The following is an 18,125-nucleotide window of genomic DNA, read 5'->3' on the forward strand; positions in this document are numbered from 1 at the left end:
ATTAAGCTTGTCTTAAGCCTTGTGGCTGCTCATGATTTAAATCTTGAGCAAATGGATGTAAATACGGCATTTCCTCATGGTGACTTAGAGGAAGAAATTTACATGCTTCAACCAAAGGGATATGAAATAAAAGGTAAAGAGAAAATGGTTTTCAGATTAAAGAAGAGCTTGTATGGTTTAAAACAAGCATCAAGACAGTGGTACTTGAAGTTCGATCGATGGATGTTAGATCATGGATTCAAAAGATGCAACTCAGATCATTGCATCTACACGAAGAATTTGGGAGATGCGAAGTTCATCATCCTAATGTTGTATATTGATGTTGATTGCAAGTCCTAACATGCATGACATCAAATACCCAAAAAGAGGAGCTTTCTAAATCTTTTTCAATGAAGGATTTAGGCGTTGCAAAAAGGACACTTGGTATGAAGATATCAAGGGAGAGGACAAAGAAGACAATAAAGTTATCTTAAGAGTACTACATCAAGAAGGAACTAGAAAGGTTTGCAATGCAAAATGCAAAATATATTTATACACCTTTGACTAGTCACTTTAAACTAACCAAAGATATGTGTCCAAAGACACAAGATGAGATAGACTATATGTCTAAAGTTCCATATGCTGCAGTGGTAGGTTCTCTAATGTATGCTATGGTCTGGACAAGTCCATATATTGCACATGCAGTGGGAGTTGTGAGTAGGTTCATAGATAATCCAAGTAAAGAGCATTGGCAAGCTATGAAGTGGATACTTAGGTATCTAAAGGGGACAACCACGAATGGTTTGTATTTTGGAGGCACTGTCATTTTCTTATATGGGTATGTTGATGCAGATATGACAGGTGACAAAGACACTCAAAGGAGCACTACAAGCTACGCCTTCACAATTAGAGGCACTGCAGTAAGTTAGGCTTCAAAGATACAATAAGTGGTGTCACTTTCTACCACGGAAGTAGAATATGTAGCAATGACGAAGGCAAGCAAAGAGATTCTGTGGCTTCACAGATTCTTAGAAGAGCTTGGATTCAAATAAGACAATTGTGTTTTATACAGTGATAGCCAAAGCGCTATCCCTCTTGCAAAGAACTCAGTCTTTCATTCAAGGACAAAGCACATTGAGGTGAGATATCACTTCATACGCACTCTTTTGGAAGAGGGACAGCTAAAGCTACGAAAGGTGCATACAAGTGAAAATCATACAGACATGTTTACAAAGATGGTCAACAAGGTGACGTTGAGCTTTTGCTCATCTTCAATTGGCATTCAAGGATAAGAAGCCAGGATGGAAAGCAGTCATAAGTTTTATTTGGAGGTCAGTCAACAAGTGGGAGATTGTTAAGTATGGAGTCTGATTTACCCCTACATTTGTAAGGCCCCCGTTATAAGGAGAAGCCATCGTGCGTGAAGAAAAATCACTCGTCAAAAACCAAAATACGACCAATGGCCGATGGTCGGAAGTCAATGGCCGGTGGCTGATTTCAAAGACAGACTTGTCTTCTCAAGGGTGGTCACACATGGACGGATTGGAAAGTCTAATTTGGACTTGTCTACACAAGGGCAACTACACATGGTTACCTCTCATCATGAGAAAGGACAACCCTTTTGACCTATAAAAAAAGGCTATTTCTATACACGTTTTGGAGTGTGAAGTTGATGCAACAAGGTGGGTGTGAGGTGGTGAGAGTGAAGCAAGGCAAGAGCTCTATTAAGGGTACGATTCCTTTGTAACCTACTTTTTGTTTAAAGTACTAAAGCCATTGAGTGGCTACTTTCCCGGGGATGTAGCTCACAGTGAGTGAACCACGTATATTGTGTGCACTCTCTCTCTCTCTCTCTCTCTCTCTCTCTCTCTCTCTCTCTCTCTCTCTCTCTAATCTCTCGTGTGTGAAAATATATCTCTCTCCGTTAAGTAAGCTACTCAAATATCTATTTAATTACGTCCTATTTCCTAACACTTTTAATTGACAAAGGTTGGCTCTACCCTTATGTGGTGCATATGCCTTTGACAACCAAAAAACTATGTGAATGTAAGCTTAGGGCAATGGCTCTTAAGTGGTGTTGTCCCTTCAAAAGTCAAAGAAAAGGACCCTTAGAATAGATGCCCCTCCCACATTTTTGAAAATAATTAAATGATTTGGACCTCTTGCCCTCCCAAAGGTACTCTTGCCATTAAATTCCACCAAGCGCGTGCGCGCGCACACACACTTTGGTAATACGATATTAATTAATTGTGTTGCAAGAGTGTACCAAAGACTAATTATATAGAGCTAGTGCAACCTTCTCATACGGCATCATCGATGGCGTCATACAAAGGTCCCAAATCAACACATGCAAGTTGCAAACTCATGAGTGACTTTTCAAGGCACTTTAGGAGTGCACTAGCTCTTCCTAAGTGAGTCAATACCCTTTAGTAATGATCCCCATGGACACCCACACCCTTAGGTACCTTTTCTACATGCTAACACATGATTATTTGCCACCTTTGCATTCTAGAAAGATAAAAGAGACACACACTGATATAGGACAAAGCCCACAATTCCCAACAAAACTTATATGTATATGGAGGGACTTCTTGCTGTTATTATAGTTTATGTTGCATATCACATTAAAGAATATATAGCCTACAACCATCCAAGAAACACAAGCCAACACAACCCTTGTGACATGCGTTACCAACCTCTTCCACATGTTTCTACATCACAAATCACAACAAAAGTCCAAACATGTAGAGACCCAATAACAAGATTTTTCACTTCAATATGTTAATAAACCTTTTTCTTAACATAAAGGTTAATTGTTCCATATCCATATACATAAATTAGTTCAAGATAATTACATCAAGTTACAATCCAAACCCACTCATGTATAGTGGCACCTTCCGTACAAAAAACAATAGAGTAACCACCTATATTATTTTATCATGTGGAAACTGGAAATCATTACCTCAAAGAACTACGTAACCCGAGAAAGAAGAAATAAATTGGTGGTTGTGACATTAGCTCAAGCCATTCCAATCATTACTCAATGCTTTATGAATAATACCTCACTTTGAACTTGCTATAATGGAAAGTTTTACAAGGTGCATTTGGAATCAATAAAGTTAAGACTCTCATTATAGCAAGCACATTTGAATTGCCCAAGTAACACTACTGAAATCTGTGGGAGCTACATAAAGACTCCTGGTATCAATGTATGGGAGAACAACTTGGGAGAACTAAGGCAGGAAACATAGCAGCCCTCCCTTTTGCTTTGGGCGAATACACGAAGATTTAGAAATTTTCTCATGTAGGAAAGCGGAGTCTTTTCCAATGTTTTTCATACAATGAATAACATCATGAGCTTCTGCTCAAGAGGCACCACATACCTAGCTAGGTACGATTGGGGGCAGAGGACCACCGGCCCCCCCACAGGGCCGACGGTCCCCTGCCCCCAATCGCACCTAGCTAGGTATGCGGTGCCTCCCTCACAGAAGCTCATGATGTTGAGGTAAGTCACAATGTGGGAATTATTGTGAGAATTTGTCCAAAACTTCTTGTGATACGGGCGATCACCCTCTACTTATACCTTCGCATTTTGCCTCACTCCTTCCCATGTGGGAATGCCACATGGCAGCTTCTCACGCTTCCCTCCATTCCCACCAAATCCTTCACAATAACACCCACTTTGACCATCAAATTGGACTCAAAAGAGGTCTATAATCTCAGCTCTCAAACTGAGAAGGGAGAAGCCAATTCCAATTCCACAAGCAACCACAGCCACATAAATGACTAAGAATACCATGACGGCTTATCACATCATGGGCCCAAAAATCAAGCAAAAAAGAAGGCAATGCAACTGATCTTTACCAACATGAAGACAGGACACTAGGACCTCTACAATTGCTATTAAAGGACCATTGTCATAAAGTTCTTTAGTATGAGAAGCATCTCACAAGGTACGGAAGCCAACTTATACACTATTAGCAAAATAGTTACTTCAGATAAGCTGCCAAAATGTTGCCAAGTGTGCACATTGTTGAGCACTAGCAATGTTTAATAGGAACTTTGCATAGGAAGAAGAAGCTGGCAAAGCACTGCAACTAGACAGTTAACCGGAACCATCATAAATCGGCTATGCATCTTCTTCGCAGTCATTGCTCCTCATTCATGAGACCTGCAAGTGGCACCTTTCCAGTTGTAAAAGTGGCCCTTAACATGTTTTTCTACATTATTCAACATAAGCAGGGAAAAAGGGGTCGAAAATCTAATTTGTTCATTGGTCTCGGTAAACTTTTACTTTAACCAGCAAGCTTCTGACACAAGCAAGCTTAGAAACAATGAGTACATCCATAAACATTATTTCTCCACATCTCATAAACTAGTAGCTTAAAGTGGAGTTTATTACACGAAAAGAGAGAACCGGTGCAGATCATCTTTGAGTAGGACCTAAAACTAACACTAAAGCTTTGAGATGGTGCAAGCCCATCACACAAGCCATCTACCTGCATAAGCTCAGAAATATCCAAAAAAAACGTGTAAGAAAAAGTGGACATGGAAACAAATACGAGCGAGCGAGCGAGAAAGAGAGAGAGAGAGAGAGAGAGAGAGAGAGAGAGAGAGAGAGAGAGAGAGAGAGAGAGATGAAATGAACTGAACTGAAATGATATACTAACGCCTTCAAAAGGCCAAAATGACCTATACGACAATCCGTTACAAATTGGTGAATTTGATACCATGTCTGAGTACTAAAAAAGAGATACTAAAATGAATCTAGAAGTGTTACTAGCTGGAACTGTGTGGGGTATGTGTAATCATTGATACAATGGGTGCCCAATACAAAAGAAAGATACAATGGGTGATAAATCCATCCTCATTTGACCATCAAATTGAGAAGAGACAGCCAAATATTCAACTAACAATACCAAGATGGCTTATGACACCATGGGCCCAAAAATCAAGCAAAAAAGAAGGCAACAACAATGCAACTGATATTTACCGACATGAAGACAGGACACTAGGACCTTTACAACTGCTATTAAAAGACCATTGTCATAAAGTTCTTTAGTATGAGAAGCGTCTCACAAGGTATCGAGGCCGACTTATACACAATTAGCAAAATAGTTTTTCAGATAAGCTGCCAAAATGCAGCTGTGTGCGCGCATTGTTGAGCACCAGCAATGTTAATAGGACCTTTGCATAGGAAGAAGAAGCTAGCAAAGCACTGCAACTAGACAGTTAACCGGAACCATCATATATCGGCTATGCATCTTCTTCGCAATCATTGCTCCTCATTCATGAGACCTGCAAGTGGCACCTTTCCAGTTGTAAAAGTGGCCCTTAACATGTTTTCAATTCTACATTATTCAACATAAGCAGGGAAAAAGGGGTGGAAAAGAAGCCCAAACATTGCGAGCTTTACAAAATTTGCATCCAGTCTAATTTGCTCATTGGCCTCGGTAAACTTTTACTTTAACCAGCAAGCTTCTGACGCAAGCAAGCTTAGAAACAATGAGAACATCCATAAACATTATTTCTCCACATCTCATAAACTAGCAGCTTAGCGTGGAGTTTATTACACGAAAAGAGAGAACTGGTGCAGATCATCTTTGAGTAGGACCTAAAACTAACACTAAAGCTTTGAGATGATGCAAGCCCATTACACAAGCCATCTACCTGCATAAACTCCAAAGAAGACATGTAAGAAAAAGTGGACATGGAAACAAATACTAGAGAGAGAGAGAGAGAGAGAGAGAGAGATGAAATGATATGAAATGGAATGACCTATGAGACCAACCCGTTACAAATTGGTGAGTTTGATACCATGTCTGAGTACTAAAAAAGAGATACTAAAATGAATCTAGAAGTGCTACTAGCTCGAACTCTGTGGGGTATGTGTAATCATTGATACAATGGGTGCCCAATACAAGAGAAAGATACAATGGGTGATGAATCCATCCTCATTTGTGCTCTGGATGTCGAGATAGCATGGGTCGAATCCTCTGTTGTAGTCTTCGTCGATGTTGTGAAGCTCCTCTCCTGAGTATGGCTACTAGCTGGAACTGTGTGGGGTATGTGTAATCATTGATACAATGGGTGCCCAATACAAGAGAAAGATACGAATCCATCCTCATTTGTGCTCTAGATGTCGAGATAGTACGGCTCAAATCCTCTATTGTAGTCTTCGTCGATGTTATGAAGCTTCTCTCCGGAGTCGTGGGCATCTCTCCATAGCTCCAATGCTCGGTCAATGAGAGTACCAAGGGTGTGAGTATGAGTTGAGCTTTGCATTGGTGATTGCTCCTCTATCTATCCAGTATCTAGTGTGAAGAAATCAGTAATCCGTGATGCAGACTTGGGGTGCCCAAGTCGGGAATCTAGCACGACACACGAGAAAATACTTAAAATCACTTGACAGACTTTATCACAGTTAAGAGAGAGATGACATGGCCCGGCGTAGTTTCGTACCCAGAGGTGTTGGCCCAAAGGTCTGGCGTCCCTTTTGGTATTTATTTTTATATTAATTCTCAAGCAAAGTACAATGTCCGAGGGTCCTCTCTCCTCAGTGCTCCCAAGCCAATCTGAGGGAGAGAGACCCTGGTAATGAATTTATAAAGGCTTTGGGCCTAAAAGCAGGACATGAAAAGCTGTAAGTTCCAAAAGCATCTAGTTTCTAACGCTACAGGTTGCCAGCGTGCAAAGCGGCGGGAAACGCAGATGTCCGTACAACCTACCATGTCAACGCGATTTGCCGAAGGTCATACTGCCTGCCACATCAACAGCTCGACGCTATTGGCATTATTTTTAAATGCCCTTGTGTCCCCCGGATGGAATATCTTAAGTTGGAACAACTTAAAACTTTCAGTTTTGTCAGCTTCTATTTAATCTCGTTCGGTTGGACATGCCACGTCATCATTTTGTGACATACCCCCTCCTTGAAAGAATTGTAATCGCCCTCGATTACACCTACAAAATCAAAACAAAAACCAATTCAATAGACACTAAAGCACCGACGGACTAGACAACACATATCCAGCACTTGCACAAAGACAACAGTCAATGAACATTCAAATCTCATTCACGTCACTACGTCTCTCGAGATATTGAATCATGATCATCGACAACGTGTTTAGCAATCACATCTAGATCTATCCCAGATCTCCACAGATGTCGATTGACTAATTCTTATTGCTATCATGTCCACCTCATCTCTCTGGAATCACAAGACTGAAATACTGCAATCATTTTGTCTTTCAAAGATGCACTCAAACACTACTCACATGAGAGAGCACAAGTATATCAGATTCTTTTCAGGAATTCCCATTTCAAGTATGTCTTTCATAAAGTCATACAGCAGAATACTATCAACCCATCAGTATCATTGAAATCCAAAGGAAAATCGGTGAATTTATTCCATCTGGGCGGAGTAGTCGAAGCTAGACCAAGAGCCTCATGGTAAAGTTCTAGTATCTGAGAAGTATTTGTCACGTCCTCCTTCTCCATCCACTTTGCATCCAATGCGGATGGTTATTGAATTTAACTAAGAACTGTCGTATCACTTTACCTTTCACTTTCCTTTCCTTGTGAGTGATAATCTATACTGAACGAGAATCTCCTCGCTCTCTTCTACTTCAGGTTGCTCCTCAGGCTCTTTGTCGACTGACACCTCATCCTTGAAAGGTTTCAATAGACTCACATAAAACGCATTGTGAATCTTCCAAGTATCTCGCAACTTCAGTATGAAGGATACATCATTGATCTTCTCTTCAATCTGGAAAGGGCCATAGTATCGCATACTTAGCTTTGGAAAATGTAGCTCCTTTCCCTTTCGTTTCCTCATGTGTGCCTTCTCAAACCGTAAGAGCACCCAATCATCTTCCTCTAGCTGCAAGCCGCGTCGATGTTTGTCAGTTGCCTTTTTATGCAGTGCTAGAGACTTTTCAAGAGCCTCACAAACCTTGGCAAAAGCAATGTCCAAATCTCGTGTGTACTAATCCGCTTCAAAAATCTTATCTTTGGTGCTTAGAAATGGTGGTACCTTCTTAGCACCCTCGATTACCTCAAATAGAGCCTTCCCCGTCGATGAATGAATTGTGTTAATGTAAGCAAACTCCACCAAGGGCAAGTACGTTTCCCATTGAGTCTTCTAATCCGAAATATAAGACTTCAACAAATCCAATACAATTGCCCGTCAGTCTATGGGTGGAACGAGGACGAGAACAACAACCGCGTGCCAATGTTCTCCCAGATTGCCCTATGATTTCAAAACACATTCAACCTAAATTTTTCCACATTGATGACTGCATGTAGCAAGTAGCTTGATGACGTGGCAGCTGTTGTACGGATTTCCAGATTTTGCGTTGGCCTGCGACGTGGCAGATTGTACGGGATTCCGCATTTTGTGTTGGCCTGCTGACATGGCAGAGCTATACGGATTCCTGCTTCTGTGCTAACAGCTTTTGAGCACCTGCTTTTGAAGACGAGTTGCTTTTGAGTTTGAGAAATTTTCATGTAACTGCTTTTTATGGCCAAGGGCCTTTAAATATGCGCCAAGGCCTCATTCTCTGGCATGCTTCAGTACGAAGGTGCAGAGGGTGGAGTACCGGCATTGTACTAAGTTTAAGTAATATAAAGAAATACCAAAAAAGGGGGGCCAAGGTTTGGGGCCAATACTCTCTAGGGTGGAACGTCGCCACTCCCCATGTCGTCTCTCTTTTTTTTAGTTCAGTTGTTATTGAAGTGCTAAAAGTCTGTTCAATTTGTTCTTTTCCATTGGCACGTGGTGCCCGTCTTGTGACAGAAGCCCTTATCTTCTTTGATGGACGAGCCAAGGCCAACTTCATTTCACCTGAATTGGCGGCTCAATTTAGAATTACACCCAACAGGATGGGGCCACCGACGGAGGCAGTTCTAGCGGCGCCCAAACGGGATGTCGCCATTATACTTGTCATTGGCAAACTTCGTTTGCATTGTCAGGGGTATTTAGGGCACAAGGACTTTTACATCATGCCTTTGGAAGGATGTGACGTCCTCCTAGGAATCCCTTGGTACCACAAGAACAACGCCGTGGTTGACTACCGGACCAAGAAAGCGACTTTGACGAACGAGAAGGGCAAGAAAATTGTACTTGCTGTAAAATTGAAGGGCGGGTCCGTCCCTATTGTATCGGCTTCGGTCATTTCGAAATTAATGAAATCCAGTCTTTTTGTTTACTCGATCTACTCGAAAGAATTGAATAATGAACAACAAACCAACATGTCTGAATTGGATAAAGAACGACAAGAATTTCTGCACACACATACTGACTGTTTCTCAGAAGGACTACCAGGAAAGCTAGCTCCACCTCCTCCTGAGAACCACACCATTGACTTGATTCCTCGAAATTAATGAAATCCAGTTTTTTTGTTTACTCGATCTACTCGAAAGAATTGAATAATGAACAACAAACCAGCATGTCTGAATTGGATAAAGAACGACAAGAATTTCTGCACACGCATAATGACTGTTTCTCAGAAGGACTACCAGGCAAGGTAGCTCCACCTCCTCCTGAGAACCACACCATTGACTTGATTCCTTGAAGCACACCACCGAACCGGCCACCTTATCGTGTTAGCTGTCACAAACTGGTGACGTAGCAGAGCCACCCGGACACAAACACACACTCTACACGCTTGCTCACGTGGCGACAACGTACGGAACACCCGGAAAATGCGCTCACTGCTGATGTGACAGTATACAGCCAGACAGTTCGGATCTTCGCAAAACGCGATGACATGCACACGTAGCAGCGAATGGATTTTCGCAAAACGCACTGATAGCGTGCAGATTCTCCGCAAATTACGCTAACTGCTTTTGGCAGTTTTTGAAGACCAGTAGCTTTTGGAAATTAGAAGCTTTTGAGTTTGAGTTCTTGGGGCTCTGCTTTTGGCATCCCATGTAATCTTTATAAGTGGCCTTAGGGGTTCACTTCTCAGAGCATCTGGACGCAGAGTCTAAGAGCGAGCACCCGCGAGCTCAGTATACTTTGCACACAGATTAATATAAAAACAAATACCGAAAGGGGCACCAGTCTTTGGGGCCAATACCTCTTGGCACGAAACTACGCCGAGCCGTGTCATCTCTCTTTTGTTATGTCAGTTAATTTGAAGTGAATCTCTGTTGTCTCGCAATAGAATCTTGACTTGGGGTGTCTAAGTTTGTTACAATGGTGTCAGAGCACGGCCGATTTCTCTTCTGCCAGAAAATCTGATCCCTTATTTCGCGACACTTTTGGATTCCGGAAAGAATTTGTAAGAAACTTGGACACACCAAGTCAAGATTCTATCACGACACAGCAGAGATTCACTTCAAAACAGTTCAAAATTCACGATTAGGTCGACACGGCCAAGCGTAGTTCCGAGCCAAGAGGTATTGGCCCCAGAGACTGGCGCCCCTTTCGGTATTTCTTTTTGTATTAATCGTGTTCAAAGTACAAGAGAGCGGGTAGGTGCTCACTCTCAGACTCTGCGTCTAGATGCTCGGATAAGTGAGGCCCTGCCCACTTATTTATTGGTACAAGGGATGCCTAAAAGCAGAGGCCCAAAAGCTGTAATTTAAAAGCTTCTCTCTAAAAACCACTTGCCCCAAAAGCTGCTAATTAAATCAGCCAACATAATTTGTGGAAAACTGTATGGATGCCACGTCAGCACAGTCAGTGCGTTTTACGAAAACTGCCATGTCAGTAAAATCAGTGCAGTTTGCGGGGGTCCGTACAGTTCTGCCACGTATCACTGCTGCCACGTGTCAGTGTGCTTGTCCGGGGGCCTGCTGCCACGTCACCAGTTTGTGACATACCCCCCTCTTGAAAGCATTGTAATCGCCCTCGATTATGCCTACAAAAATTACAGAAGCCATCAATTGTCTTAGCAGACACTGACTGGTAGTACGGACGCACTAGGCACAACACATCTAGCACATGTACCAATCGACAGTCGCATCACAGGACATCACTTGACATCACTTGACAAGTCACATTCAAAATCATTCCAAATCTCAGACCATGATTAATCGGCAATGTATTTAGCAATCGCATCTAGATCCAGACCGGACCTCACAGATGCCCAATTAACTAATCCTTATTGCGATCATGTCTATAGAGATTTATGAGACCGAAATGCTGCAATCACTTGTTCTTTCAGTTCCTGTACTCAAACAAGTCAAGTACAAATCAATCAGTATCATTTTCGGGAATTCCAGTTCATAAAGTCATTCAACAGAATACTGTCAGCCCAACAGTATCCCTGAAACCCAAAGGACATCAGTGACTCTATATCAAAAAACGGAGTGATCTGTTGACAAAGAATTGGAGTGCCTCCCCTCTTGTACATGCCTGCTGCACTAGATTCACCCATGCTGAAATCGAGGTTCTATCGGAGTAGACAATGCTAAACCGAATGCTTCAAGGTAAAGTTTCACAATCTGAGGAGTATCTGCTAGGTCCTCCTCCTCCATCCACTTTGCATCCAATGCAGGACAGTTCTTGAATTTAACCAAGAACCGCCTAATCACTTTACCTTTAATCTTTCTATCTCTATGTGTCAATATCAATTTTGGAACGAGTATCTCCTCGCTCTCCTTCACTTCGGGTTGCTCATCTGGCTCCCCATCATCGGGCACATCGCCTTTAAAAGGCTTCAAGAGACTCACATGAAAAGCATTGTGAATTCTCCAAGTATCGGGCAGCTTCAATCTAAAGGAGACATCATTTATCTTTTTTTTTATCTAGAAAGGTCCATAGTATCTCATGCTAAGCTTTGGAAAAAACCGCTCCTTTCTCTTTTTCTTTCTTAGGCGTGCCTTCTCAAAACGTAAGAGAACCCAATCGTCTTCCTTTAATTTCAAATCGCGATGGTGTCGTTCTGCTGCCTTCTTGTGTCTTTCCTGAGATTTCGCTAAAGCCTCCCGGACCCTGGCAAAAGCAATGTCCAAGTTCCTCGTGTACTGGTCGGCTTCAAAAATCTTATCTTTCGTGCTTAGGAAGGATGGAACCTTCGTAGCACCTTCGATAATCTCAAATGACGTCATTCCCGTCGAAGAGTGGATCGTGTTATTGTAGGCAATTCCACCAAGGGCAAAAACTTTTCCCATTGAGTCTTCTGATCAGAAATGTAAGACTTCAATAAATCCAGTACGACTAAAATTGCAATTTCATATTGCCCATCTGTCTGCGGGTGGAAAGATGACGAGAACTACAACCGTGTGCCAATGTTCTCCCAAATAGCCTTCCAAAACAAACTCGTGAATCGGGGATCTCTGTTAGAGACTATTGTCTCACGCATGCCATGCAATCTGAATATAAGGGCAATGAACAGTATCGCTAAGTGATCCGGCTTGACTGTTTTCTTCACTGGAATAAAATGAGCTTGCTTGCTAAATCTGTCAATAATAGTCCAGATACCATCGTGCCCACTCTTTATCTTTGGGAGATCAAAAATGAAATCCATAGCAATACTTTCCCATAGGCGGGTGGGAATGGGTAAAGGCTGTAACAATCCATGTGCTTTATGCCTGTCAAACTTGACCTTCTCGCATACCAAGCAATTGCGTACAAAATCATCCACGTCCTTCTTGAGTCTCGGCCAAAAGAAGTATCGCTCCACACCTTTCAAGGTGGTGTCAATGCCGCGGAGACCCGTAAATGGTGGACAATGGCATTCAATCAGAACCTTTTCCCTCAACGGCTGTGTAACGCACAACATCGTTTTCTTCATCAAGTAGCCATCCCGAATGGAATATCCCGCTACTACCTCCCCATTCTGTATTCGACTGAATACATCAGAAAATATCTGGATCTGTGGCGTACTGATCGACCATGTCCTCAAAGCTTCTATGATGAATCGCGAAAATAGACAAGACTAACGGCTTCCGGGACAAAGCATCTGCCACCAAGTTCTACTATCCCTCCACATGGACAATCTGAAAGTGAAACTGTGACAAGATGTTAGCCCACCGCATCTGCTTTTCCAAAAGCTGCTTCTGTGACAAGAAGTAGCGTAAACTCTGATGATCAGTGAAGACCGTAAAATCGGCTCCGAGTAGGTAATGTAGCCACTGAGTAAGAGCGTAGATAACCGCCAAAAAGCTCTTTCTCATAAATCTGTGTTGTCAATTCCAGCCTTGAAAACAATCGGCTCTCATAGGCAATGACATGGCCTTCTTGCATTAACACCGCACCCACACTACGACCACAAGCATCATAATATACCTGGAATGACTTTTGCAAATCCGGCAAAGTCAAAACTGGTCCTGTAGTCAATTTCTCTTTCAAAGTCTGAAAGGCAGTCACCTATGTGGGTCCCCACGAGAAAAAGACTCCTTTCTGTGTCAAGATATGCAAAGGGGAAGCAACCTCTACAAATTTTCTAATGAACTGCTGGTAGTAAGAACAAAAGCCCAAAAAGCTTCTAGCTTCATGGACATTCTTCAAATCGGGCCAATCACGTATAGTCTCAATCTTGGCCGCGTCCATCTACACTCCAGCTGCTGAGACAATGTGTCCCAAAGAGTGTATCTCTGGTAGGAAAAATTCACTCTTCTTTGCATTAATCACCAACTTGTGATCTTGTAATGCCTGAAAGACCTGTAGCAGGTGTTCTCAATGTTCTGTCTCATCCTTGGAGAAGACAATAATGTCATCAAAGAAAGTGCCCACAAAAGATCTGTACTCTCTGAAAATGTTGTCCATCATTCGGTTAAAGGTCGTTGGAGCATTGGTAAGCCCAAAAGGCATCACCAAAAACTCTAATAAACCGAAGGTCGTTTGAAAAGTTGTCTTGTAGACATCTCCCGACGCGATTCGGATTTGATGATATCTGCTCTTCAAATCGATCCTACTGAAACAAGAGGATTCTTGTAGTTGGTCAAGAATATCATCGATCCTAGGAATCAGGAATCTGTTCTTGATGTTGATTTTGTTGAGAGCTCTATAATCCATGCACGTTCTCCAAGATCTGTCTTTCTTCAAAACGAACAACACCGGAGAGCAGTAAGGTGAAGTACTCAGCTGGATAAGACCCTTTCCCAATAGGTCTTTCACTTGGTTCATAATCTCTTCATTATGGGCTCGGCTCACACGGTAAGGTGGCCAATTCGGTGGTGTGCTTCCAGGTATCAGATCAATGGTATGATCCTCAGGACGTGTCACGTGCAGATCTGACCCTATGTGCAAGTGGACAAGCTACTTCATGTCTAGGGTTCAGGTCAGCTTAGGAGGTGTTCTGGCACCTTTGTGAGCCTGTTCGCATGCTGTGCATGTCCAGGCACTTACAGTAGTTGCATTTCCTCTGGTTGCACACAGCATGATCATCATATTACAGTCAGTACCCGTCAGGGGTATTTTACAGTGCATAGAACCCATTTTTCCCTATTTTAGCCATTTTTCACTTATTATTAATAAGTGACTTTGTTCGGAAACTGGGTAGTGCAATTCTGGTAAGTCAGTATATAAGAAAAGCTAGCGCTAGCACTTTCTGGCAGAAGAGGCAACAAAGACCCAGTTGTTTGGCAGTGCACCTTCTCAGCAAGACCCTCGGCGGAACAACTTAGCGTTTTCAGCCATCAAGAAAAGCCTAGCGTTGTCAGCATTTGCAGATCAGCCCCAACGTTTTGCAAATTGCAGATCATGCCTGGCGATATAGCAGTTCAGAGCAAGATTACCTAGCGTTTTTGCAACAAGACAGCAGATCACCCTAGCGTTTTTGAAACAGCAGACTACCATCAGCATTTTGCAGTTTCCCAGCGACGAAACCTTCATTTGCATCAGCGTTTTGCATTTTCAGCAGTCAAACTCTGTACCGCAGCCCCCAAACCTCGCAGATCTCACCTTCCTGCAACAATGCAGCCCGCCATTCGCAGATTTCAGCATTTGCGTTTTCAGCGCGTCATCGTTGCATCGTCGTCGTCACCGACAGAGTCAGAATTCAGCACATAGCAGATTTGCAGAATTCAGCCCCTAGCGTTTTCAGTTTTCAGTCCGTCTCGTCGTCGTCGTCATCCTCGTCGACATCATTGGCAAGACCATTGCAGCAAGACCATTGTAGAGATTTGTGCAATCAATAGCACCCAACCCTATGTGTCCGTGGACAAGCTACAACATGACCAGGGTTCAGTTCAGTCAAGTCACTCTAGGATAGGAAGTGATCTGGCACTTTTGTGAGTCTGTTCGCAGACCGTGCATGTCTAGACACTTAGATTAGATGCATATCCACTGGTTGCACACAGCATGACCATCAGATTCCAGTCAGATCCCATCAGTAGCATTTTTACAGTACATAGACCTATTTTCCCTATTTTTGACATTTTTATTTTTAAGTGACTTTTGTTGGGAACTAGGTAGGGCAATTTTGCTAAGATAATATATAAGCAAACCAAAGCTAGCACTTCCTGGCAGAAGAGGCAGCAGGAACAGTTTGTTCATCAGGCAACTTCTCAGCAAGACTCCCCCCCCCCCCTACGACAACTCTAGCGTTTTAACTTTTCACTCACCGGAAGGCCTAGCGTTTTTGCATCAGAACAGCCAGCGTTTTTGCACTTGCAGATTCTCAGCAACAGTACAACCTCAGAATTCAGCCCTAGCGTTTTTGGAGCAGTAGGACATTCAGTGTTTTGCAATTCCATCGCACGACAGATTCAGCCCTAGACTCAGCGTTTTCAGTTTTCAGCAGTCAGACATCGCAAACAAAGTCTCGAACCTCGCAGATCTCACCTTCTTGCAGCAGTTCCTCGCCGCACGGTGGGATCCATCGAAGTTTACAGTTTCAGCCCGGAAAACACAGATTTCAGCATCTGCGTTTTCAGCGCGTTGTCGTCACATCGTCGTCACCAACATAGAGTCAGAATTCAGCAGATAAAGATTTGCAGATTTCAGACATTAGCGTTTTCAGATTTCAGCCCGTCTCGTCGTCGTCGACATCGTCGGCAAGTCCAAGCATTGTAGAGATTTGTGCAATCATAAGTAGACCGCTCTCGCCATAGAGAGTACGGCCTTCGGAGGAGGGTTTTGACAACATTCTGGTGTCGTATTCTTCTCTCACTATCTCTTAGTCTCAGCACCTTCATTCACAATGTTCATCCACTTTGTTTGTGTCCATTGCACTCTCTCACTAAAGCAACAGAACGCTCTCCCTTCCGTAAGTAAAAGGAACCTTGAGCACAATTCGGAGCACTCATCTTGAGCAAAGTTCAACATTCATTCCGCTGCACCTTACATTGGTATCAGAGCTTTGGCAGTGTTCTGTATCACTCAAGGAAAGAACCACAAGAACCATAGAAAGTTTTTTTTTGCTTGTTGAAGTCGCACGTAACCCAAGTCCTCTTGGGCGTGTCGATTCCTAATCGTGTATTTGAAGAGTGACAGGAAACCCAAGAAAGAAGGGCTTGTCCAGCCTCCCCTTGTGCCTCTTTTCACTCATTGAGAGCGAACGGCCAATCGACGTAGGTGGGAAAAAGCAACCTTGGTGTGAGCGCAAGGCCGCCAAGGGGTTCGCCCGCGGAAAAGAGTAGAACTCGGGTGAAGAGAAGATCCTTCTCTAACACAGATTGCAAGCGAAAGAAGAACCCAAGAACCTCAAGAACCTCAAGACCCTCAAGAACCAAGACTCCCAAGAACTCAAGTTCCTCGTGAACTTAAGAACCCAAGACTTCAATGGATGGTCATCACTCGAAGCGGAATGGATACTTCGCTTGAAGGTGATGAGCATGAGAGAGGCGAAGAAGAATTTTCCCCACCAGGAGGTTTTTCCAACCCTCCCCCTTACCCATCTACGCCAAGGATTGCACTAACTCCTATGAAGGAGTTGAAGCAGGTGTTTATGGACAACAAGTTCGAATGCGAAGCAAGAGAAGCAAAAAGGAAGTCCTACGAAGAAAGTATGGCAGCCATAGATCGTGAATACGACGCAAAAATGGAAGCCATAGAGCGTGAGCACGAGCACGAGAACAAAGAAAGACTAGCAAAATTTGATCACGAGAACAAAGCAAGAACGCGAGAGATGTTGCGACTCTTTCTCAAGTGCAGGCACAGATGCAAGAGATTCGGGATAGGAGACTCTCTCAGTCTCTTCTTTTCCAAAGCATGATACACAGGATTTGCATGATGATTTGAATGATAATGACAAGCATAATGATTTGGATGACAATGACAAGCATGATGATTTGCATGACCAAGATGTGATTTCTCACAAGCATGATGATTTGTATGACCACGATGTGATTGTTCACAAGAATGATGGGATAGTTGATACTGTTTCTAGTGAAGCTAACCTCATTGCAAATTCGATCAACCACGAAGAACCGATCTTGGCTCTCGAGTCAAGGTCCAAAGAACCCCCTCAAGAAGAACCGATCTTGGCTCTCGAGCTTAGGTCTCAAGAACCCCCTCAGGAAGAAGCGATCTTGGCTCTCGAGCCTAGGTCCAAAGAACCCTTACAGGAAGTACTATGTGTTCGAATGATTTGTCAGCACGCATTGTACGAGTGTTTCATTCGTGATCGTTTCCTGTATTTTAGTCGACGTCTTTATGTGATCCCTTTTCCTAGGCATGACATATTGTACGTTGAGCACGTTTCACTCATGAATGAGCACGAATGTATGCGGATTGTTCATGAAAAGCTGAAAAGTATACATTCAAGGAAGTCCCATTTCATGTCTCTTCCTTGGCATGACACAGTTGTAGGAAGAGCACAAGAAAGTATGAGCATCAAGCATCAGCATTTCTGTTGTGAATTGCCACAGTTGATTGATTTAGATCAACAAGACAAGATTCGATCTCATTGTTTGCATGTGTGTGGTGAACGGTTTGGCACTCCGTCTATTTGATCATCTACATTGCATGCACAGTCTTTTAGGAAGACGAGATTTTTTCCAGTCACTTTACATGGAATGGATATGTTCATGTTTTTGTGTTGGAAGTGGTTTCAGGAATTTTCAGCCTTGGAGATTCTTGAAGAATGGACCTACGTCCATAGACAAAGTTGAAGCATTGAAGGAGCTACAGAAGCCCTTGTGTCGCTTTCGGCACGGCCCAAAGAAGCAAGCGTTGCAGACCTTTATGAAGTTCAAGTATCGCATGACCCACGCATTAGAGTGGGCCGGCGAAGAGTCCTTCCCAGGATTCC

General features: G+C 43.0%; 1 protein-coding gene and 1 long non-coding RNA gene across 3 annotated transcripts in view; both read right to left on the minus strand.

Moving 5' to 3' along the window:
* Window positions 1-3,838: 3,838 nt before the first annotated feature.
* Window positions 3,839-4,478, minus strand: LOC147451619 (uncharacterized). The gene is made up of 2 exons (XR_015188976.1): window positions 4,382-4,478; window positions 3,839-4,150 (listed from the first exon to the last, which is right to left on the minus strand). It is a non-coding gene; the product is annotated as an uncharacterized LOC147451619 (long non-coding RNA).
* A 464-nt stretch (window positions 4,479-4,942) lies between these two features.
* Window positions 4,943-18,125, minus strand: part of LOC147451620 (uncharacterized) — a 56,102-nt gene continuing 42,919 nt past the window's right edge. Inside the window, exon 2 of one of the 2 annotated variants that reach the window (XM_086518780.1) lies at window positions 4,943-5,277. In XM_086518780.1, coding sequence (XP_086374906.1) covers window positions 5,265-5,277 — 13 coding nt within the window. In that variant the 3' untranslated portion in view covers window positions 4,943-5,264. Of the gene's footprint in view, window positions 5,278-5,361; window positions 5,650-18,125 lie in introns of those variants that run through there. The other variant, XM_086518781.1, reaches the window with a different exon arrangement.

This window comes from Adiantum capillus-veneris, chromosome 8 (genome assembly GCF_014529385.1).
Source record: "Adiantum capillus-veneris isolate H3 chromosome 8, ASM1452938v2, whole genome shotgun sequence".
In the NCBI taxonomy this organism is placed as follows: Eukaryota; Viridiplantae; Streptophyta; class Polypodiopsida; order Polypodiales; family Pteridaceae; genus Adiantum; species Adiantum capillus-veneris.